Genomic DNA, 25,313 nt, shown 5'->3' on the forward strand with positions numbered 1-25,313 from the left:
TGTATTTCATCTCAGCATGGCTTCTGGCCTCTCTCCAAAATGGATACTGGATGAATGGCAATGAAGGTGGAATGGAGGGTATGGGCAGCACGGTAGCATTGTGGATTGCACAATTGCTTCACAGCTTCAGGGTCCCAGGTTCGATTCCGGCTTGGGTCACTGTGCGGAGTCTGCACATCCTCCCCGTGTGTGCGTGGGTTTCCTCCGGGTGCTCCGGTTTCCTCCCACAGTCCAAAGATGTGCAGGTTAGGTGGATTGGCCATGATAAATTGCCCTTAGTGTCCAAAATTGCCCTTCGTGTTGGGTGGGGTTACTGGGTTAGGGGGATAGGGTGGAGGTGTGGACCTTGGGTAGGGTGCTCCTTCTAAGAGCTGGTGCAGACTCGATGGGCCGAATGGCCTCCTTCTGCACTGTAAATTCTATGAAAATTCTATGTATGAGGGTCCATTGGGGTGGTTGGAGATGTATAAGTTGGCATTGAGTTTGCATGGAGGATATGAGGGGACATGAGCTGAGGGCTTGAGGGCCTAACAACCTCCAAAAGAACTGGGACAAAATTCCAAAGAACCGAGCTGGGCCTTCTAATCAGCCCACCTCAGCACTTGCCCACCCTTGTGACCACCTGTGCTCTGTTCCGGTGTCAGTGGGCCCAACTCTCTAACACCTGCCCCCTCAGAGCGCAAGCTGCACATTTTGGGGTACTTTTAAATTTACCAACTCAAGCCATTCGCCTTGATACCCATTAACTCTGTTTCTTGCTCCACAGATGCTGCCTGACGTAGTGAGTCAATCCAAAGCACATTGATTACTTTTTCTTTCAAATGAGGCTAGCTAATGTTTGCCTTTCCTTGAAACATGTTTTCAGAACTTTGTTAGTTAACTTCCCATGTTAACTTAAAGAGTCATTTCACTGACAAAAGATAACTCGCCCTAAGAATAAAATGTAGTTTTTGGAAAATAAATAGATTATAGATAAATCTCTCTAAGCAGGCATGCTTGGTCCTCCAAACAAGTTGCCTTTCTACCGGATGGTCATATGAGCCTCTGCACCCAAAGGTGGACCTCTACATGATCAAAATGTGGTTTTAGAACTTGAGAACTCTGTTTTAGGTCTACCCTGCTGTATGTACATCTTTGATCTCCTGTTATTGAATATACCTTCAAAAGGTCCAATAGTGCTGGGTATGAAAAATGTTAATTATATCCAGATTGCTGAGAAGCTGTCGAAGCTTTTCGGCTCGCACTCATCAGGACGATTCACAGGAATATCAAATTGCAAAGGGAACAACATTTTTATACTGCATGAGAAGAGAGTGCTGATTGGTTGGCAAGTTGACTCTGGTCGAGAACAGCATTGCCATAGAGAATACACCAGTTAACTGACAACTAATAATTAATTGCCAAGATTTATTTAAATTTAAACCACTCTTAGGTGGTCAAGGTATTGCCCTGGAGAATAAGCCAGGGAATGGCTATGCCCGTTTTGTTTAGTTGAAAAAAAGTGCAAGGTGTGTATATGATCCACATGCCTGCAAGGAACAGGGCCCTGTGTGTGGAAAATATGTAGCTTCTAGCCCGTCACACTGTGAACCCAACTGATAATCTTAAATTGATTGTCAGTGTAATTCTTAACACACTCAGGATCGTTCAGTAAGTGCTGCCCAATCACAAAATCACATCTAATGTTGGACACTGCTGAGAGGGCTGATATAGTAAGTTATTGTGTTCTAAAGTGACCAGAAGCAAAAGGAACAAAAACATTGCAAAAATGTATTTTCGAATTGGCGATCGTTATGAAACATTTGTCTTGGGGATGAATGAATCTTACCATGGTGACCTGGGCTGATAGTTAAAGCAGCATTGCTGTTAAAGGAGCAACATTGTCCACTAGAGACGTTTTAACTTTACAAGGAAAATAAATACCTCGAGCTATAGCCACACATGGGGGGGGGGGGGGGGGGGGGGGGCACATTTTAAACCAGTCCAGCCTGATCTGCTTCAGGCTTCCCTCATTGTTAATTCCTCTCTAATGATGATAATTGCTGCCAGTTCTCATACCTTCTCACTTCTTTTCTTCCTGATTATTTCTCTGCTTCAGTATCTTCTGCAAACTCGCAGCTTTGATCAGACATAGAGTCTCCCTCTTTGGTAAGCGGCATGGAGTGTTGGAGCATAGTGTTTGTTACTTACTGAAGCTTGTACTGTTAAGTCACGCTGTCATTCTGTCTGTGGCTTGGATTAGTTTTCTTTTTGAGTAAAACTTTACTTTCCCCCTACAAACAAATGTTACAATAATATTGTGGTGAAATAACAACTTGAAATCCAAAAGCAGTGTCATCTTGATTCTCTTCACGTTTCAGCTAATCGTATGTTGGTCTTTTGATTCAGATTCTGGGAGGCCAGCATTTAAGGTTTAAGCCTTGAAACTTTTGGCACTAACCCAAGAGCAAACCCTTCAGATCCAGTTTTAATAAATTAAAAGATCAACATAAAAGCAGCTTTTTGCTTGACTCAAAAGCTCTCCAAAGAAAGAAGGGGACTTCACCTTCCCAGTTTTTTGTGCCTTATTCTCCGTTTCTTGTGCTGTAAGCAGGTTTGTTAGATGGCATTAGTTTCTGCAACTAGCATATTTGTTCATCTTTATGTGCTTATAGTGTGGTGTGGACATGCAAATACTATAGAATGCCACTTAACTATTTGGTGTGAATGTGTCACGATAGCTTGGATTGAAATATGCCTCACTTTAAATAATCTTTATTGTCACAAGTAGGCTTGCATTAACACTGCAGTGAAGGCACTGTGAAAAGCCCCTAGTCGCCACATTCCGGCACCTGTTGCGGTACACAGAGGGAGAATTCAGAATGTCCAAATTACCTAACAGCACGTCTTTCGGGACTTGTGGGAGGAAACCGGAGCACCCGGAGGAAACCCACGCAGACACTGGGAGAGCGTGCAGACTCTGCACAGACAGTCACCCAAACCGGGAATCGAACCTGGGACCCTGGCGCTGTGAAGCAACAGTGCTAAACACTGCGCTACCATGCCGCCCTTAACAAATGGAAAAACAGAAATGTTATTTCTAAGTTAAAGCAAGAAAATTACGCAAGTGAAAAAGACTTGGCTCCACAAACTGAAATAGCTTGGATAAATTATTCATTTCAAATTGCGAGTGTATCTGTATATAAATGCCTCTACACTTAAAATATGTATTAAAAAAATGATTTCTGCAACTTGGAAGAAAGTTCACCGTCCATTTATCCTTCAGGACTATATATTAAAAGGTAACATCTTTCAATCGTATTAAAAGAGGAAAAACATACTCTTTTTTTTAAATAAAAAAATATTTATGAATGACCCTTGGGAGCATTAAATTTATTAGCTGCTCACAGGAAGTTAATGCAATTTCTGTCTCATTGAGTTGAATTGGCAGAAGGCATATCTGCATCGGATAACACATGCATCAGCTCATGTTTTAACAATAATCAATTTCTAATCATTGTTGACCTTTGAGTATTTCTAATAAGACTGACAAAATATTTATTTGATGAAAAAGAATATATTAATCATTATTGACTCCAGAACATGACCTTTTTTGAGTTCACATTTCAAAACTTGAGGCTAATACCTTAGTCTGGTTGCTCAGAAAGACACCAATAGTACAATATAAATGATGGATTTATGCAGGGTAATTCAATAGTCCTATCCAACAATAGTTTCACCTCCGAGTTTCACAGGTCCGATTATTATCAGTAGCGACTATCACCAGCACTTCTGTGAACTCTCTCTCCCTCGGGTAACGACAGTCTTGATGATGTCGTTTTCCTAACTTCCTTTTCAACTGACCTACCAACCTAGTTCACAGTTTGGCCACTTCTGGGAAAACACCAAGATATGTAATGTTTACGAGCTATTCAAACGTTTTCCAGGTTTTCCCCTTTTAGCCAATTCACACGTTAATTAGGAGAGCCCTCGTCTCCTTTTACTGCCAAACAGAAAAAACGACCTAATCCTGAGTGATTTTCTGTTTCCCCTCACAATTTTGTGTTCCTCCTTCCATCTCTGCCTGCTTTCTCTGGGTCTGCATCTGTGCACTGATCATCTTCACCCTCCAGCTCCTCTACCTGTAGCTCTCCTTCGTTTCTGCGGTGCTCCTTTGTCTGCCAGATGCACCACTTTCTTTTAACTTCCTTCCCATTGGTACTGCTTCCAGGTCAAGCTTTACCAGGCCACATGGTTCAGTATTTCTTAGTATCCAAGAAAATTAAAATTGATCCCTTTTCAATTGACGCAAAAGTCTTAAAATCCCGTTTCAAAAATTGGCGAAAACAACGCAGAACTTTTGAAGAAATTACAAGTACAATGTTTTCTTTCTTCTCATCGCCCAATCTTCGGCTGATCATTTTTCTTTCTCACATTGGGTTCAGCACAGCACCATATCTGTCCTCTTATTAATCGTAACCTTAATTTAAAGAAATAATAATTGCATTTATGAATTTGTCTTCTAAATGCCGTCACTTTTGCAACATAGGCATAGGTAGCAGATTAATTGGTCAAGTTTCCGAATTGGTTCTGTAGGACCTAGACTCGGAGGTGAGCGTATTAACTAAAACCAAAATTTGCATAATTCAAACACTAATATTCAAAGAACCAGGCAAAATATACACCGTCATCCCAATTTTTATGACTTTTTAAAAGAGCTGTTGATTTCTGAACCTTTCATTATTCTGGCATGTATAGATATTGACATTGTTTTTAGTGGGAACTAAACGTGTGCGCACATTCTCACCGCATGTACAGTTTTGATATAAAAAGTATTGTTAAAACACCGGGCTTGGAATAAATTCAGCACTTGTCTGAGTAACTGTCCAACTATTTTCATTTGTTAACCAGGTACTGATGCCCCTGCAGTCATAAACTGTTTGCATATATTGGGACGATCTCTGGATGCCAGGTGAGTGCATTTTTCACTCCCAAAGCCCTGGGTTTGACCTGTGCCTTGAGCCGCTTAACAAACTCTTCTTATCTGTGATGCACTAAGCGTCAAGAACCACAAAGACATGTGAGACTTTAACCAAGGCTTTAATACACTACATAGGAAGCTTACCCGACACAGACGACCCCAGACAAAATGGGTCAGGTCTCAGAAGTGGGGTCTTATACCTACTCCCGGGGGAGTGGCCAAGGCGGAGCTCTCCGTGGCCAGGTCAGGTTACATACAGGTGACCGAACCTCTACAGAGCTACAGTACAATACACAGGATTACAGGGCCACGTTACACACAACTATTATATAACTATGTACAATGCTAGGAAGTACAGTGGTGTATCACCACAATCTGACAGCTCAGCTCTGGTGCTATTAATTTTCCTTTGTAATCCTTTTTTATTATTTTCTGACTAAGTTTTAATCTCGCCACGTTCCAGGGTATTGATGCCCTGGTAGGGGTAAGTGTCTATGGCCAACGGACCACCCTCGCCCCCCATGTTTTGCCCATGTAGCTGTTATCTATCTGAGTATTGTCAACTATTGGCAGATGTTCATTAAAAATGAATGTTGTCTTGTTAGAAATTTGAAACATGTACATGTTGTTAACAGGACTGTAATGAAATCGGGTCCTGAAATAGTGAAAGCAGGATTGCGGTCTTTCTTTGAGGGCGCCTCTGAAGATATTGAGAAAACGGTGGAGAATCTGAAGCTCGGCAAAGTCTCACACAGTCGAACACAAGTGAAAGGAGTTGCTCAGAATGTCAACTACACTACAGTGGCCCTTTTGCCTGTACTTACCTCGCTGTATGAACACTTGGCACAGCATCAGTTTGGAGATGATATCATGTGTAGGTATTGAGAAGTGTCAAAGCAATCCTGCTAGCAGCTATGTACATGTATTTTGCTCATTAATAAGTGATGAATTGCTTTATAAATATATTTAAAATCTTCTACCGGCATGCACTTCTGTCAACTGTTTCCATTATGAATTTTTATGTTCACATTTATAATGGGAAACTACCTTTGTATAGATGTCACACTGTAATTAAATCCTTCTGCCAGGAGGCATGCTGAAACCCCACTATTGGCAGGAGAATGTCATTGCTTGGGTGAAATCTTCCGCCTCTTCATGCCAGCAGGATCTTCCCGTTCCCCTGACAGTACATGTATCCCTGCCACATGTATCCCGGGGGCATGGAATGGAATCAATGACACATCCCATTTATAGCGGCAGGACCAGACGATTCTGCCAACAGCCAATGGCCCTGCCACCGAGAAACAAGCCTTGGAAGGCCAGAGAATCCCACCCATCAGAGGTTTAGATTTCGATTTATTGTCACGTGTAGCGAGGTACAGTGAAAAGTATTATTCTGCGTACAGTCCAGGCAGATCGTTCCATGCATGAAAAAACATATGGCATGCAGTAAATACACAATGTAAACACAAACACTGGCATCGGATGAAGCATACGGAGTGTAGTACTGCTCAGTAGAGAAGATGTGTGGAAAGATCCGTTCAGTCCATAAGAGGGTCATTCAGGAGCCTGTTAGCAGCGGGGAAGAAGCTGTTTTTGAATCTGATAGTGCGTGTTCACAGACTTTTGAATGCCCGACAGAAGAGGTTGGAAGAAAGAATAACCCGGGTGGGAGGGGGTCTTTGAATATGCTGCCCGCTTTCCCACGGCAGTGGGAGGTGTAGACAGAGATAAGGTGAATGAGATTTTCTGCTCCTGCCAAAGTCAATAGATGTTTGAATGGCCCGCCACATTGTCCAGTCCCACCCCCTCCATGACACGGCTATAAAACTCAGCCCGTAGTTTTCATTATAAAAGTGAAGAAAGAAATTCATTAAGGGTATTAAGTATTATTAAGGGCAGAATGCATGACTATTAAATGGGTCTGAATGACATGACAAGCCTGGTCACCTATCTCTAACCCTGCTTCATTTGATGACTACACCTGAATTGCCTTGTGTGCAACATCACAGGGGATCAACTAATAGCGTACGTAAACTTCATACTTGGGTCAAACGTTGCATTACAAACGGATGTTGCATTTATCCCAGAAATCTACGTTCTGGCCTTGCTGTTTGGTAAACAATTTAAAATGTACACCCATTTCCCAACGAAGCAGTCCATATTTACCAATTCTACCAAATAAATATTAACCATATTATCACAACTTGGGCAGTATTGAATGGCTTCTGCTGTATGTGATGCAGCCAAGGTTTTTATTTTAAATCCACAGGGCTGATGCTGAGTAACAATTTAAGAGTGAAACTACAAAGGTTACTGTAATGACTCAATGAGCTTGCTCCTGTAAACGGTGATGATGCCAAGTTTGACACTGAGTTTGCGCCTAAATTAGCTGGACAAGCTAAATACACTAATATATTTGAGTTGAACTAGGCTTGTGAGGAGATGGTTGTCCAAGGCTACTGCTGCTGGTTGTTATTGATCCTAGTTTGTTTGTGAACTAGGTTGGTGAGTTTAGTATTGAGCTTTGTTGGAATTCCTCATTTTCCTCTTGTTTTTCACTGCCCCATGTTTTAAAAGCAACACGAGTTTAACCATTAAGATGTGAACGTGAATAATGGTTCTGATTAATTTCTGGGGTGCTACTGGCTGCTGTCATCGGTTGCTAAGTTTCCACATTGGTGTCTCTAGGTTTCAGTACAGGTGAGCAAAGGAATGGTATTATCAAAAGGAGGTTCTCCTGAGTGAATCAGAATGGTTACAGCTCAGGAGGAGGTCATTCGGCCCTTCGAGTATGTGATGGCAAGAGCAACTCGACTAGTTTGATTCACTTCCTCTTTCTCTGTAGCTCTGCAATTATTTTCCTCTTGGGCAATATCCTTTTAAAAACCAGATTTGAATCTTCCACCGTCATCCTTTTAGGTGGTGAATTCAAGATCCCAACCACTTGCTGCATTCAAATGTTTTTCTTCATATTGCCCTGGGTGCTTCTGTTATTCACCTTAAAACCATGTCCTCTGGTCTCAACCCTTCTGGAAACAGTTTCTCTCTAACTTACTCCTTCCTGATTCCTCATGATTCTGAACACCTTTATCAAAACACCTTTTAACCTGCTTAGATCAATAATCGTTTATGATGGAGAAATAATGCAGCAGCTTGCGTTCTATCTTCAACAAGTTTATTCTTCAGACAGCTCCGTTCAGGGTGCTCCCAAACCAGATTTTCCAGCTGTGTCTGTTTATACTTGGTTGAGCCAATGATCATCGCCAGTCTTTCAAGGCAATTAGTTTAACAAATTATTTGCTAAAGCGTGCACTTGCTGACACATTGACAAACCCTCTCTTCTCGTAATGAGAACAACTCCAGTTTATTTAATCTGTCCATGTTACTGACATCCGTCATTCCTGAAATCATCTCAAACACTCCCAAGCATGATGTCTAGAACTGGACACAATACTCCAGTTGAGACTGAACTAGTGTTCTATAAATGCTCATCAGAACTTCCTTTTGTACCCCCTGCCCCTATTTGTATAAATCTCAGAATTCTGGGTGACTTTTTAATCACTTCTCCACCTACTCTATTAGTTTCTATGATTTGTAGCCCCAATTCTCTCTGATCCTGCTTCCATTAGTAGTTTATATTGCCACTCCTCATTCTTCCTACCAAAATGTAGCATTTTACACTTAATCTGGCGGGTGAAACTTGATGCGGAGATCTGTCCAGTGCACCAGCTCGTCTAAGTCCTCTTGCAGACTGACTATTGACTGCAGTGAAACACTGAGGAAGTATTTTCATTTGTTCTGCAGAGACTGGGCTAGCTTATTTGAAAATGATTGCTGGAGTGCCGATCAGCTAACCACACTGGCTAAATAAACTTAAGTGGAGGTGCATAGGATGGATTGGGCAGGCAAAGGGAAATGGAAACAGACGCAGGCTTTTGTGACGGACAGTGGGAGGCAACAGTTGCTAGAGGATCGTTTATTCGCTTTTGCTGCACTTTGCATGTATTTCCATTTCCGAAACTATACTGACATATATATATGTGCAAATATATATATACAGGGCTGGATTCTCCGGTCCCCGAGCCCCGTGTTTCTCGGCGGTGTGCTGTTCGCTAGTGGCAGAATTTTCTACTCCTGCTGCATGTCAATGGGATTTCCCGTTGAAGCCACCAGGTAGCCCGCACTGCTGGCGGGACAGGATAATTCCAACGGCCAGGGAATTCTGGCTAGTATCTTTCATTATAGGTGTGATAATTGGCAAAGCAGTTTACCTATCCTTTATAAAACCTTGCCAATATTCTATTGAAATTCATTCCACTCCCACCAGTTTACCTTCCCGTTGATGCCAAAATATATCACTCTTAATTTTGATTAATTATAAAACACATAACTCTGGTATGTCCTAAAGAAATAAGTGAGCTAGATATTTTTATGCAACGGGACTATTTATATTTATACCCCTATGAAAGCTATGTGTTAAAATTGTTAATTCTTATTTTTCAGTGGATGATGTTCAAGTCTCTTGCTACCGAATTTTGTCCAGCATTTATTCTCTGGGAACCACAAAGAATGCATATGTGGAAAGGTATTCAAATTGACATGTCAAGTCACACTTATGGAGGAGCAACAAGAAAAACAGTTGGTCCAGTCAGGCTGCCCGTTTTTAAGTAACCAGTCTTGCCTAGTTACCCTTTTCCAATAAACTTTCACTCCCTTTTGTCTCTAGCTGTGCTCCTGAATTTATGTACAAAGTCCACTTCAGTGATGTCCTCTAGCTACATTTTCTGCAAGTTTATTACCCTGTGAATGAAAATGCTACTTGATTTCACAACCTTATTCCTAACTCCAAATTTTAAATTTGCATCATTAAGAACTTTGACTATTTTCTCTGGTGAATAATTAGCCCCAACAACTTTTATCAGCTTCCTTTCGCAACCCATTTTTTAATATTGCTCCAAAGAATCATAGCATTTACAGAGGGAGGCTATTCGGCCCATCGAGTCTGCCCTAGCCCTTGGAAAGAGCACCCTAGCTAAGCCCACGCCCCCCTACCCTATCCCCGTGGCCCAGTAACCCCACCCAACCTTTTTGGACACTAAGGGCAAGTTAGCATGGCCAATCCACCTAACCTGCACATCTTTGGACTGTGGGAGGAAACCGGAGCACCCGGAGGAAACCCACGCAGACACGGGGAGAACGTGCAGACTCCGCACAGACAGTGTCCCAAGCCGGGAATCGAACCTGAGACCTTGGAGTTGTGTAGCGACTATGCTAACCACTGTGCTACCGTGCCCCCCCCCCCCCCCCCCCCTCCCCTCACAAAGTCATCCTTTACAAGGATGAAGGGTAATAGATATAGGTCAGAGGTAGGTTCTTTACGCAAAGAGTAGTGAGGCCGTGGAATGCCCTACCTGCTACAGTACTGAACTCGCCAACATTGAGGGCATTTAAAAGTTTATTGGATAAACATATGGATGATAATGGCATAGTGTAGGTTAGATGGCTTTTGTTTCGGTGCAACATCGTGGGCCGAAGGGCCTGTACTGCGCTGTATCGTTCTATGTTCTATAAGGAGAACAAGCCTGACTTCCTTAATCTCTCCTCATGATTCCAGATACACACAGGCCACTTTTACAATGCATGCTTCTTGTGGGGGCTTCACCTGTCGGCAGGCAATCACAAGCCCGCTGTTCATAGTTACCTGCTATGCACTGCTGCCAGGTGTGGCTTCCTGTTGATAGAGCAGATTTTTTGGGGGGTTTTTTTTGCTTGATGCAGATTTCACAGAGTTGGTACTCCCGTGGTCACCTCCAGAGTTGAGTCGCTCAGCTGTTTTTTCATGCTCTGAATTTCAGACATATGGTCACAGGTCAAAGAAGATGATGATTTGGGATTTATTAGTCATTTGGCACAGTGATTAGCACTGCTGCCTCACAGCGGCAGTGACCCGGGTTCGGTTCTGACCTCTGATGACATTCTCCCCGTATCTGCGTGGGTTCCCTCCGGGTGCTCCAGTTTCCTCCCACATTCCAAAGATGTGCAGGTTAGGTAGATTGGCCATGCTAAATTTCCCCTTAGTGTCCAAAAAGGTTGGGTGGGGTTACAGGGATAGGGTGGGAGATTGGGCCTAGGTAGGGTGCGCTTTCGGGGGGGCTGGTGCAGACTCGATGGATCGAATGGCCTCTATCTGCAAGTACTGTAGGGATTCTATAATTACCAATCCCTCGGTGGTGAAGATGCATAGCTTGGCTTCTAATCTGACAAGCTATGTAGAATTTCTTACTGCTGAAATCAAATTGTTTTCATTGCTCAATGGGACTTATCTGACAGAATGAGCCCACAAATAAATAATCTGCGTTAATACCAGCAAAAAGGACCTTCATCTGACAAGTATGTTTTCCTCATGACCAGTCTGAATTATGATTGTTTCCAATCATCAAAAGATATGGGTGGTGATAGATATTACAGCTGTCCTATATCTCTGCAGATCCAGATGTATTGGTACTCCGCTACCATCGTAGCTATATAGTGTAACAATCTGATCTTCACTCCCATTATTTTTAATATAGCTGTAATATAGAAGCTGTAATATAATCCTTTAGAATCACTGTATTCTTTTACTAAAGATTTTCAGAAGGTTTTTGATTATAAACCTTTTGGTCCTTTTGCACAGGCAGCGTCCCTCTCTGGGCGAATGCCTTGCCCAACTTGCAGCTGCGATGCCTGTGGCATTCCTTGAGCATCATCTAAATGAACATAATGCATGTTCAGTTTACAACACCAAAACAGCACGGGAGAGAGCCAGTAAGTACAAGAGGAACTTAACCCCTATTGCATTTATTATAGCTCTTTGTATTTTGTGGATTTGTTTGTTGGGAAGAATTAATGAAAGAGTAAATATATGTGAACAAATATGCCTGAAATCTTGTTTCAAACTTTGCTCAAACTAATAAGTAAAAGGTATCTATTTCCTTGCCTCAAAGGTATTCCACAAGAAACGAACTAGGGCAAATTCAGCAATGTTCTAAATGGACACAGACCCACGACATACAGCAGTTGCTAATTCTATACTGATTAGCAAGTCTTGTTTTGCGTTTAGGCATGCTATGGTCTGTGTCGTGTTGCTTGATGCTGTCACTGTGTGCCCGATTTGAGAAAATGTTTGCTTTTCCAACACCGACAAATCTCACATCTGTAAGTGCACAAAAATCCACCAAAACGTTATGATGCAGAGCATTTCTGGGCTGGTTTAGCTCAGTGGGCTAGACAGGTGGTTTGTGATGCAGAACAAGGCCAGAGGCGTGGGTTCAATTCCTGTACTGGCTAAGAATTCTGAATTCTCCCTCTGTGTACCCGAACAGGCGCCGGAATGTGGCGACTAGAGGCTTTTCACAGTAGCTTCATACTTGTGGCAATAAAAGGTTATTATTATTATTATTTCTTGCACCTGAATCTCGAACGTACAAATCACCAAATGTTTATAAAAACCGAATCATGCAGAAAAGCCAGAAGCAAGCAGGAAAAAGAAATTGGCAGCTTCCCGATTGTTTCAAACTGAGAGTCGTTATAGAAACGTCTCAATATGGGGAGTGATATAGAGTGTGTGCTATTATTTAAAATCCTGTCTTGTGACATCTCTGGAAACTCAACATAATATTTGTGTTGCTGTGTTCAAGTAGAACCAAAACATCAAGGAGGGGATTTTATTCCTGCTGTTCTCATTGACTTAGCGTTCCTATAAATGTTCAGGAACTATTACCGTCATTAGTGCAATACCATAATTATGACCTTTCGTTTCACTTTAATACATCAGCTATATAATTGAAAAGAAAATCAACAATTACATTTTTTTAACTTTCAAAGTATGAGGTAATCGCTCCTCTTCTGAACTGTTTTTAATTGCCCTAAATTTCAGAATCTTTTCTCTTAAGTCTAATTGCGGTAACTACCAGTATTTAACAGCAGACAACTTTTCCATTTCGACATAAGTGAGTTGGACTCGGGAAGTACAATTTAAAAATTTGTACCTGACACCAAATTGGATGTTACAACTATTCAGGCAACAGAATAAAAGATGATGATAAATTCAGGGAATAGACAGTTTTCTCTGTTAAGTTTCCTCTCTCCTCGTCTGACTCTTTACTGTGATCCAGGTCCATAGAGGTAACCATGGTTACCTCACCCATGTGGATAGTGTCCATATGTGGCACAAAAAGCCAGCAGTTAATTGTCTTCAGAAGGCATTACAGCCAAGCCCAGTTCTCCATTCACTTTGTGTCCAGCTGTACAAACCTTGATGAAGTTTTCCCTTGGCTTAACTCAGGGTGCTCTAATTGTAGCTCCCCCATCATCACCAATGAAATAAGTTCACTCAGTACAGGTGAACGCATGTCTGTCTCTATGGCTTAGGCACCCCTGGAATGCTCTTGAGTCACTGAAGGAGAGAATATAGAATATATCTCTTAATACAGTTGTATTTAAACACTAAGTTGACCATTATGCTCCGAGAACTGATTGGGCGTGATTGAATTTGAATTTCTTTTCTCTCCAACAGTTTTGGGTTTGCCAGGCAGTGTTCACGAAATGTGTTCAGATATTCCTGACTTGGACTATCTCATGAAAGAAATTAATGATCTCGCCGAGTCTGGTGCCCGTTACACGGAGATGCCGCATGTTATTGAAATTACGCTTCCCATGCTGTGTAACTACCTGCCCAGGTGGTGGGATCATGGGTGTGAGAATTATGCTGAGGAAGACCAACAATGCTGCACTAATGTCACCTCTGAACACCTCAATGCCCTGCTGGGAAATATTCTGAAAATCATTGTCAACAACTTGGGTATTGATGAGGCATCGTGGATGAAAAGACTTGCAGGTACCGTGATAAGTGAGACCGCATGTTGTATAATTAGAAAGAGTCATTTATTTAACTTGCTATGTTTTACTCAAAAGGGAGTCGCGCCATATATGAATCAGAGGATCCACACAGTGCAGAAGGAGGCTAATCGGCCCATCGAGTCTGTACCGACCCTCTGAAAGAGGCCCCTACCGAGGCCTAATCTTCTGCCGTATCCCCATAACCTCACCTAACCTTTTGGACAGTAAGGGGCAATTTATCATGGCCAATCCACCTAACCTGCACATATTTGGACTGTGGGAGGATACTGGAGCACCCGGAGGAAACCCACGTAGACATGGGGAGAACGTGCAAACTCGACACAGGCTGGAATCGAACCGGGTTTTTGGTGCTAACCACTATGCCACCGTGCCATCTAAGCTTTTTGGCTTACACTCACCAGGATAGATTGCACAAAATCCCAATTGTAATGCGGTAACAACAACTTATACCGCATGAGAAGAGAGTGCTGATTGTTGGCAAGTGGACTCTGATTGGTGGGGGGGGGGTTGCCATGAAGAATGCAGCATGGAACAGTTAGCTGCGCAGCTTTGTTGAGATTCAAACCAGTCAGGTTGACTCTGATTGGTCAAAGGGAAGGGTTTGGATGGGGTGAATGGTTGGGTGGGTGGCAAAGTTGTTGAGTGGGTGGGGGAGGAAGGGGCAAGAGACTTGAGCTGAATTTGCCCTGAAAACAAGCAAAGGTTCACCTTTTTACAGTCTGTGGTAGGAGCAATCTGGCCTCCGAAAACAGGCAATTCAGCCGCACCCACCGTCAGAAACAAAACTTAACATTGAAAATAGCCTTGCAGCTATCAGAACTCGAGTTCCACAGTTACTGCCTCTTGAGCTCGCAATTCCAAAATCTATTCCCAACGACCCCAGTATATGGGAGCCTCTGCGTTAGACGGTATGAATCAATCTTGTATGCAAAAAGGTACAATGCCAAAACCAATGATTTGAACATGTCACATAAGATAATTGATCTCTTTCTTAGCGCATGTTTTGTTTCACTCCATCTAGTTTTTGCACAGCCAATCATCAGCAAGGCCAAACCTGAGCTGCTGAAATCCCATTTCATCCCGACTATGGAGAAGTTAAGGAAGAGATCAGGAAAGGTGGTGGCCGAAGAGGATCAACTGCGCATGGAGGGAAAGGGTGACACTGTGGAGAGCGAATTACTAATTCGAGACGAATTTTCTGTTCTCTGTCGCGATTTATATGGATTGTATCCACTGCTGATTCGCTATGTGGACAATAATAGGTGACTAGGCCGCTGTTTAATATAAAATGTTTTGGATTTTAATTTAACCCCACAGGACGGGTGGGAGGGGTTGGTAACATTTCAAAATGGGAAATCCACCTCCAGCACAGCCGCTTCCAGTTTTAACAGAAGGATTGGGCCTGAGTGACTAACTTCCTTTCCTGAGGCGAATCCAACATTAAAATATTTCGATTTGATTTGATTTATTATTGTCACACGTATTGGTATACAGTGAAAAGTATGGTTTCTTGCCTGCTGTACAAACAATGCACTGTACATAGGGAAGGAAGGAGAGACTGCAGAATATAATGTTACAGTTATAGCAAGGTGTAGAGAAAAGATTAACTTAATATGAGGTACGGCCATTCAAAAGTCTGATGGCAGTCGGGAAGAAGCTGTTCTTGAGTCGGTTGATACGTGACCTCAAACTTTCGTATCTTTTTCCTGACAGAAGAAGGTGGAAGAGAGTATGTCCGGGGTGCGTGGGGTCCTTAATTATGCTGGCTGCCTTTATGAGGCAGCGGGAATTATAGATAGAGTCAATGGATGGGAGGCTGGTTTGCGTGATGGACTGGGCTACATTCACGACCTTTTGTATTTGCCTGTTTACCTAAGTTTAACTTTGAGTTTTAATGTCTGCTGGCTGGATTTCCTGGGCCTTATGAAACCCAGCAGCTGAATGGAACTCGGAAGTCTGATCCATCAGCAAAGTGTCTTTACAATGCCACTTGTGACTTGTATCGCGACTCACCTGAGGAAGGAGCAGTGCTCCGAAAGCTAGTGATTCGAAACAAACCTGTTGGAATTTAACCTGGTGTTTTAAGACTTCTTACTGTGCTCACCCTAGTCCAACACCGGCACCTCCACGTCATGACTTATGACTTGGAAAGATTACAAATGCTTCCCGGTGGCCCATCTAGCTTACCTGCTTCCCTCCTCGCAATCGGGCACCACTCACAGCATCCAGGATCTCCTCCCAATGATGCCGTATCCTCCTCCCTTTTACCTACTGTCTTCTCTAGCTCACCTTATCCCCGACACTAATCACAGCCATACCAATTTGTTTGCCATCCCATTCCCCCTGCACATTTTCTCAGCACCCCATCCCATCCCCACTCCGCCATATCAATGTCTTTTCGGGGTGGGGAGCCACAATGTGCCCACTCCAAGTCTGCCCTCATTTCAGGTCTTCAGTTATGGCCTAGTGCAGCAGGCCTTCACGCCTGCCAAGTCAGCCTCTCAGGCTGGCTGACAACCAGCTGGGAAACATAGTCAAAAGCACCTGAAATTGACCCTGCCTTTTGAATTCGACAGGACTTCTGGGACTCCCGTACTTCACACAGCATACAAAAATGATGGACAAGTATAAGACCCAACTCCTCCACCAAGCCTGCCCTTAAAAACATGGTGGCTGAAGAACATAACGACGATTACCCTTCCCATGGTGGGTCGTAATTGCCCAATCGGACTGTGTCAAACAACAACAATGCATCTGTTTGAACCGTCGACTTTTGAGTTCTGCTTTCTATTCTGACTAGACCAAGAGCAGCAATATTATTGTACAAAAGTCAGCCATTTTATTGAGCACATTGAGATTTTCCCAAAGTTAGTGTAATCTGAACTAAAGGTTGAGCAACTGCAGTGAAATATGCTGCAAATAATTTGCGCAACAATTGTCGGTCATTAAGTGGAAAGTCATCAATCCACATTTATCAAGTAATAATTTGCGGTTGGCTACTAGGATATAAATCCGGTCCGGGATTCTCCTTCCGTTTACACCGGCGGGATTACCCTGTCCCACTGGTGTGAACTGGCTGAGCGCCAAATTCTCCGTTGTCGCTCGGAGCAGTGGCAGGGCGAACGCAGATTGGAGAATCCGGCCGCAGTTAATTCGACAGGTTATTGTATAAGTAATAGCGTCTGTGTAGACTAGCGTTAAAGCTGTACAGTAATTTTATTTAACACAGCTTTCCAATTCATTTTGAACCAACGTTTTCCTCATTTAACAAATACATTTTTTCCCTTGCCGAAACATATCGCCATCTCTCTGCATTGTGATTTTTGGTTTTGTCTATATTCACAGGGCCAGGTGGCTAACAGAACCAGACCCTGATGCTGAAGAGCTCTTCAGAATGGTGGGGGACATCTTCATATTGTGGTCAAAGTCACATGTAGGTGATACAATCTTCATCAAACTGAATCAAGATTGAGGCCCTACCTGGTGTTATTTTTCACATTAATTATCGTATACGATTGGCATCTAACGGATGCATTTTCCAGTGAAGAAAAGTCATACAATATTAAAAACCAACTCCAAAGACTTAGTGCAAAGCACATTTTCATACTCTCATTGGAAACTGCATCTATTCTTCAAACTGGTATTTCACACACATTGCACCAAATTTGATGACATAAAAGCATATTTCGGAAGATTGTTTTCCTGAGTGTTTGATTGAGGCCTTAAATAATGTTTCTGCTGTTAGTTCTATTTAAATCGAACAGCATCTGGCATTATCTGGATGTCAGAAAATGGTTTGAAGACAGGTTTGTGAAATACAAGTAGAAATTGGTCCATTTCTTTACAATTATGCAACTTAATACCATTAATTGCATTTTCCAAGATAGGTTCATTATGACGGGTGTTTAGGAAGTCTAGCTAACGTGGCAGTTGAACGTTGTCAATGAATAATCCTATCTGAAGCTGTTAGGGCTGGCGTTGATAGTTTATTTCCGTCGAGGTACTTTTCCACTCTTAACCTTGGACTATTAATCTCATATATTCCTGATTCTGATTATTGTGATCAGACTAATGAGTCTAGAATTTTCAAGTGTGACTCTATGTTCCGCCTTGAATGGAAGCTACATCTGTCTGTTTATAATCTGTTGAAACCATCCCAGTTCGTTGAGCCTGAGTCACCGACCATCATTGTTTCCTGCATGTTTTCCGATTGTTGAGGCACAGCTGATGGTAAATGCTGAACTGTTCAAATCCCACAAGGGCAACTTGAAGGAACTGCTTCATGTTTTTTAATGCGCTTTAGATAGCATGAGAAGACGTTTTGAAATCCTGAAATGATGGGCGGTATTCTCCGGCCTCCAACGCCGAAATCGCGCTGGGCCGGAGAATCCACATTGGTGCCGAAATCAGATGCTCCGCCCCCTTCAAAACGCTGGCGTCAGGACATAGTATCCAAATCAGAGAATCCAGCCCAATATCTCCGACTACATGTGATGATTTTATGGTAAAGTAACGTTTATCAAGAAGTGGAAAACAAATAAAATAAAATTGAATTAACGCTGCATCACAACAGTGGCTTCACACAGTACCAACAGAAGCACAGAATTCCTGCAGTGCAGAAGGAGGCCATTCAGCCCATTGAGTCTGCACCAACCCCCTGAAACAGCACCGTACCTAGGCCCACTCCCTACCCTCACCCCATAAACCCACCTAACCTGTACATCTTTGGGCACTAAAGTGTAATTTAGCGTGGCCAATCCACCTAACCTGCACCTCTTTGGACTGTGGGGGGAAACCCAGAGGAACCCCATGCAGACACGGGAAGAAAGTGCAAACTCTACACCGACAGTCACCCAAGGCCAGAATTGAACCCCACTCCCTGGCGCTTTAAGACAGTTCCACGCAATCTTCATTTAACTACCTTCAGAGCTAATCTTCCCCACATCTGTTCAGCAACTCCTGTAGATTTTTAAATCCATAAAGGTCCAGGAACTGATGTAAGCGCAGCCGCAGCGGGACGTTCTTCGCCATGGCCAGAAGAAATGGCAAAGTGTCTTAAATAGCGGTGTCTTTCCCGGTTCTGCTGGCGCCAAGATACACCCCGCTAAGCGTGCCCAAAACAGACTCTGTTTCTACCCCATTAAATCGCACCCTCTTATTTTTTTAACTTTAAAGTTTTAAATAAAAGTAAACTCTCTCGATCCATACTTTGCCTACAACACCTTTCTTTCACCCTGCATATCTTCTCCTTTGAACCACAACAACCCATCCAAATCTACTTCTGTTCAGTTTAGCTCACTTGGCTGGACGGCTGGTTCGTGATGCAGAGCAAGGCCAGCAGCACGGGTTCAATTCCCGTACCGGCTGAGGTTATTCATGAAGGCCACCGCCTTCTCAACCTTGCCCCTCGCCTGAGGTGTGGTGACCCTCCGGTTAAACCAGTCAGCTCTCCCCCTCAAAGGGGAAAGCAGCCTATGGTCACCTGGGACAATGGCGACTTTACCTTTAACTCCTGTTCTATAAACATACTGACTAAATAACCTTATGTAACGATCTATGTTCCTCGGCTCATTACAACACACAGTTTAGATTCACACATCACTCTGTCCCTTACTTTACTTACCACTCGCATACTTCCAACGGTTTCAGAAAAATGCCTCGCAGCACCAGGGATCCGCCTTCGAATTCCGGCCTTGGGTAACTGTGCGGAGTTTGTACGTTCTCCCCGTGTCTGCGTGGGTTTCCTCCGGGTGCTCAAGTTTCCTACCACAGTCCAAAGATGTGCAGGTTAGGTGGGGTGGATTGGCCGTGCTAAATTGCCCCTTACTATTCAGAGATGTGCGGATTAGGTGGGGTAACGTTGATAGGTCGGGGGAGTGGGCCTAGGTATGGTGCTCTTTCGGAGGGTTGGTGCAGACTCAATGGGCCAAATGGCCTCCTTCTGTACTTTAGAGATTCTATGAATGTTACCAGCAGAAAAATATTGCAATTTGTTGGGTTTTGTTGACACCATGTCGATAATTCTGGGTTATAACTCACCTGTCGTTAGAATTTATTTAGAACCTCAGCTTTACTGATGTCAGAGATTTGTGTTTGGAATATTGTTAGTTCCAATGCCTCCAACAAAAAGTAAATCAGTCTGCTTCTGTCTCCTGTTCATCTTCACTTTTAATTCGGCATGGATTCTTAATGGTTTCCCTGTACAGACACGATAGTCGACTGTACTTCAGAGCCAAGTCAAGTACTGAGTCTGTCTCATTCAAACCTGCACTTAATTGACTTACTGGTCAAAGAATAGTGGACTGATGATGGTAATTAAAGCGTGAAGTCACAACACAGATATTTTGCCTGAGTATATTAAATTGATTGCAGCTCTTAGACTGAAGCTGTCGCAGAAACACCTAATTAGGTAGGATTCAGGGTATATGCATCATCCAAATAGAAGTGCAGTAGGGCAGCATGGTGGCTCAGTGGTTAGCACTGTTACCTCACAGCACCGAGGTCCCAGGTTCGATCCCGGATCGGGGTCATCTGTCCGTGTGGAATCTGCACATTTGCGTTTGCGTGGGTTTCGCCCCCACACCCAAAAGATGTGCAAGGTAGGTGGATTGACCATGCTAAATTGGCCCTTAATTTTTAAAAAAAATGAATTGGGTACTCTTGAATTTGTTTTAAGAAAACAAGTAGAAGTGCAGTTGAAAACTTTATACTTCAGCTTCCTTGCAAGTTAGTACTATTCTGGGCATAGATGGTTCCATAAATTAAATGACCTTGGTGTGATGAATGGTTACTGTACCCTTAACACCACGTAGATGATGCCCCTTTAAGACCGGGTTTGGAACCCTGGGGGACTCCGGCTCCGCCCACCAGGAAGCCGTATATAAGGTGGCGTCCTGTAGGCGGCACTCAGTAAGCACACATCTCTGTAGCTGGCTAGTTCTCTGCTTATTAAAGCCTTCATTTACCATTCCACACTCTTGTGTGCTTATTGGGGGTACTACACTTGGATAGCTGAAAACTGGCCCTTCTGTCCCTCAACACTTCATTTTTCTCTCTCAGAATTTCAAACGAGAAGAACAGAACTTTGTGGTGCAAAATGAAATCAACAACATGTCATTTCTCACCGCAGATAGCAAAAGCAAGATGTCCAAGGTAAGACATCAACTTAACCCTGTCGGACTTCTGTTTCCACAGCGGACGCCTGTTTCCACAGCGGACGCACCATTTTGCAGAGACTGTGGTTTTATGCAATGTTATATCCATCCATAATGCTGCAGTGTAATATGACAGTGAATAGGGTTGGCTGAATCACGGTTTTGTCCATTTCTTCAATACAATTCATCCACTTGCCCTATCTAATGTGTATTGCTATAATTAAGTATGCCCCAATATGACTTTTCATTGACTTAATTGTGAAATGCCATAATACCTCAATAACCTGGAGGTGGTTAATTGTACATTTTTCTTGCAAATGTTCTAAATATATATATTTTTTTAAGACTGCTACAGTCTTTTACTCAGATGAATATAATACTTTTAAAACATGTAGCCCTGTAACTTTTTACATCTTGTTTTCAAGATGTTTATCTTACTACAGTAACATTAACTTCCTGGCTGCTGGCAGCAGAGGGATGTTCCCAATGGAGATGCTGAAATAAACACCAATGTTACAGTGACACGGCTGCTCACAGATTTTCCCCTTCCACATCCTGAACCCAGTATCTTTTGTGGAGGTGACTGCCACTGGTAGGAAATGGGGTCCTCCAGTCCAGTCGCTGTCAACAGGTTTACCCATTGTTTGCGGCCTCCACCGTCGGGGAATCCGTGGCGGAGTGCCGCCGTCAGCGGGACCAGAAGATCCTGCCAGCGGGAACACCCGGAGAATTCCGGCCCAAGTTTCCTTTTCCCCAAATTTTAAGAGCTGTTTATTTCAGCAAGTTAGCTTGAACTTGGTTCTAATCATGTCATTCCGGGGACTCATTTGTACACATCAAAACAGAGAAACATTCTGAGGATCGGGCTCAGGTAAGCACATCTGCAGTGCTGGAGTAGTAATAGTTACCTTAAAAGATAGCAGCGTTTAATGCACACGGGATACATTTGCATTCTGGATCTTTGTGCAGTCTCTGAATGTGGGACCAGGGTAAGTGTGATGGAAAAGGAGGATCCGATATGGGGATAGTGTCAACTTCAATCATTTCAGCCTTGCTCTGGGTATGATCACAGCAATGGCCATCCCAATATTTTTTTTATTCTGTCACAGGATATGGGCATCTCTGGCTAGGCCCAACATTTGTTGCCCCATCTCTAATTGCCCTTGAGAAGGTGATGGTGAGTGACCTTCCTGAACCGCTGCAATCCCCTGGCGTAGGTACACCCACAGTGCTGTTAGGGAAGGAATTTCAGGATTTGTGGGGGGGGGGGGGGTATTCCCATGCTTCTGCTGCACTTGTCCTTCGAGGCGGTAGAGGTCACAGGTTTAGAAGGTGCTTTGGTGAGTTGCTGCAGTGTATCCTGTACACTGCTCCACTGTGCGTCGGAGTGGGTATTTAAGGTGGTGGATGGGGTGTCAATCAAGCGGGGCTGCGTTGTCCTGGATGGTGTCAAATTTCTTGAATGATGTTACAACTGCACTCACCCAGGCAAGTGGAGCATATCCCCTCACAGTCCTGACTTTCACCTAATAGATGGTGGACAGGCTTTGGGAAGTCACGTGGTTAGTTATTTGACACTGGATTCCTAGGCTCTGAACTGCTCTTGTAGTATTTATATGACTGGTCCAGTTCAGTTTCTGGTCAGTGTGTGGATAGAGGAGGCATTCAGCAATGGTAATGCCATTGAATGTCAAAGGGAAATGATTCGATTCTCTCTTGTTGGAGCTGGTCCTTGCCTGGCATTTTTGTGGTGCGAATGTTGCTTGTCACTTATCAGCCCAAGCCTGAATGTTATCCAGGCTTGCTACATCTGAATGTTGACTGCTTCAGTGTCTGAGGAGTAACGAATTCAGTATTCAGCAAACATCCCCACTTCTGGCCTTATGATGGAGGAAAGGTCATTTGATGAAGCAAGTGAAGATGGTTGGGCCTAGGGCAATACCACAGCACTGTCAACAACCCCTTCTTTCAAATGCTGATGATTGAAAGTAGACTAATTGGCCAGGTTAGATTTGTCCTGATTATTGTGATCACGTACCTGGACAATTTTCCTCATTGCTGGGAATATGCCAGTGTTGTAGCTGTCCTGAAACATCTTGGGTGGGGCACAGCTGGTTCTAGAGCAATGGAGAGATCATTTCAATGGGCTATGAATGGATCTGACCCAGACAAATTACTTTGCCATGGAAGAAGATGTTGCTCGGATGATAATGAAAAATGAGGTAGTTGAAGCACTTGAATGGTTTCATATTGATAAGGAGGAGGTTTTTGGACAGGCTGTCTGCACTTAAAGTTGATAAGGCACCAGGATTGGATGAGATGTATCCAAGGATACTGAAGGAAGTGAGAGTAGGAATTACAGAGGCACTGACCATAAATTTCGAATCTTCCTTGAACTCCGTTTCCTAAGTGATTTGAGGGACAGCCATCACCTTTCGATTAGACACTGCCAGACTCTGCACTGAGTTCATTTATTTCATACCGTAAACTCTGGGCACATCTTTTGTTTCTTTGTTGTTGTTTTCTTGCCCCATCACCTTTGGCCCTGGAAGACTGACCCTTCTGACATTTTGCAGACCTTCCTCTCGTCCTTGTCCCACCTACCCCTTGCTGAAATCCTATTATATCTCTAACTTTTCCCAATTCCGAGAAAGATCTTCCACCTGAAACATCATCTCTGTTTCTCTCTCCACTGATGCTGCCTGTACTACTGGGTATTTCTTGAATTTTCTGTTTTTATTTCGCATTTCTAGCATCCGCAATATTCTGCTTCCTGATGTGGTGCTGTGGGTGCTTAGCTCTAGCCGCACTCGCCAGATGAGCTATCATTCTTGAAGTATTTAGAACCAAATGCCTGTTGGAGAGTGAAATTTCAGGTGGATAATACAATTGAGAACCAGGCACTACCTGCCTGCTCCTTCTTTACTGCCTCTCTGCCTGCACTCTCGTAAACTGCAAGCTGACTCCATCCAAAGAATATGCTATCCACAGAGCTCTCCACCTCAGATGCACTGCAGTGATGCCAGCTCTGCTGGAGCTCCAAAACCCAAGCGCTTTAGCTGATGAAACTTCCTGGATATTTGGTTCTTCCATCCACGAAAAGCATCTTGGATTTCCCACGTGGAACAGGATATGCACTACACCACACCAAGATGCCCTGTCTGCCTCTACCAATAGTGAAGCTTGCTAGGTGAGCCGTGGGAGTGTGGCGATTTGAGCAGTGGCTGAAGCTATTGGTGCAGTTGGTAGGAAATGTCATTCCACAATGCATTCGCTGATCTTGGCCACTCGTGAGGTTATTGAATTTCTTTGGCACTGTATCAGGGATTGTCCACTGGCATTGACCCCCACAGCCTAATTCTCCTCCTCAGCCTCGACTTTTGATCGGCGCAGGCTTGAAGGGCCGATGGGCCTGTTCCTGTGCTGTATCGTTCTTTGTTGTTTTTTTGACTCTAAGCCCCTGCTCCAGCAGCATTCAGCCCCTCATCTGCTGACTTTTAAGTGGTACTACAAACTTGTGATTCTGGGTACCCTGCTGATGCATCTAGCTCAATGAATAGATTGGTTAGCACTGGCTGGAAGCACAGTTCATACAAATAAGCTTGTATCACGAAGGTGATGTATCACCTACTCTGCAGTCAGTGGGTAGGAGTTAATTGCAATTGTGATCCAAGCACTTATTTTCAGGGCTATCCCGTTTAGTCCCTAGGTTTTCCAGCCGTTTTAACAAAACTACAGTACAGATATATTCACAAGGAATCAGCTGTATATTCTTCAAAGATATGTGCATTTAATCATGTAATTCTGAGGACAGCATGGTGGCACAGTGGTTAGCACTGCTGCCTCACAGCGCTGAGGACCTGAGCTCATCCTGGATCACTGTCCATGTGGAGTTTGCACATTCTCCCGTGTCTGCATTGGTCTCACCCCCACAACCCAAAACAATATGCAGGGTAGGTGAATTGGCCATGCTAAATTGCCCCTTAATTGGGAAAAAAAAGAATTGGGTATTCTTTTTTTTAAAAAATATTTTTATTCTCCTTTTTCACATTTTCTCCCGAATTTACACCCACCAACAATAAACAACAATCAGCAACAGATATGTCACTCCCCATAATAGCAACAATCCCATCCTCCCACCAACCCCCAAGCATCAGCCCGAACGTTTACATAAACAAATGACAAAAAGGAATCCGGGATTACCCATAGTCATCCTTAATATACACAGCCCCCCTCCTCCCCCAACTCTCCCACCCATTCCCCCCCAACTAATGTTCCATGTTATCCAGTTCTTGAAA

At 43.4% G+C, this 25,313-nt stretch overlaps 1 protein-coding gene across 10 annotated transcripts in view; it reads left to right on the top strand.

The window, feature by feature from the left end:
• The window catches only part of LOC140402452 (ryanodine receptor 1-like), a 497,733-nt gene that overhangs the window by 323,804 nt on the left and 148,616 nt on the right, over positions 1–25,313 (top strand). For all 10 annotated transcript variants that reach the window (XM_072490240.1, XM_072490241.1, XM_072490242.1 and 7 more), the window contains 9 exons: positions 2,099–2,148; positions 4,891–4,951; positions 5,596–5,834; positions 9,467–9,548; positions 11,637–11,767; positions 13,518–13,838; positions 14,883–15,123; positions 17,207–17,294; positions 20,921–21,013. In XM_072490240.1, the coding sequence (XP_072346341.1) occupies positions 2,099–2,148; positions 4,891–4,951; positions 5,596–5,834; positions 9,467–9,548; positions 11,637–11,767; positions 13,518–13,838; positions 14,883–15,123; positions 17,207–17,294; positions 20,921–21,013 (1,306 nt within the window). The remainder of the gene's footprint in view (positions 1–2,098; positions 2,149–4,890; positions 4,952–5,595; positions 5,835–9,466; positions 9,549–11,636; positions 11,768–13,517; positions 13,839–14,882; positions 15,124–17,206; positions 17,295–20,920; positions 21,014–25,313) is intronic.

Source organism: Scyliorhinus torazame, chromosome 25 (assembly GCF_047496885.1).
Source record: "Scyliorhinus torazame isolate Kashiwa2021f chromosome 25, sScyTor2.1, whole genome shotgun sequence".
NCBI classification, from domain to species: domain Eukaryota; kingdom Metazoa; phylum Chordata; class Chondrichthyes; order Carcharhiniformes; family Scyliorhinidae; genus Scyliorhinus; species Scyliorhinus torazame.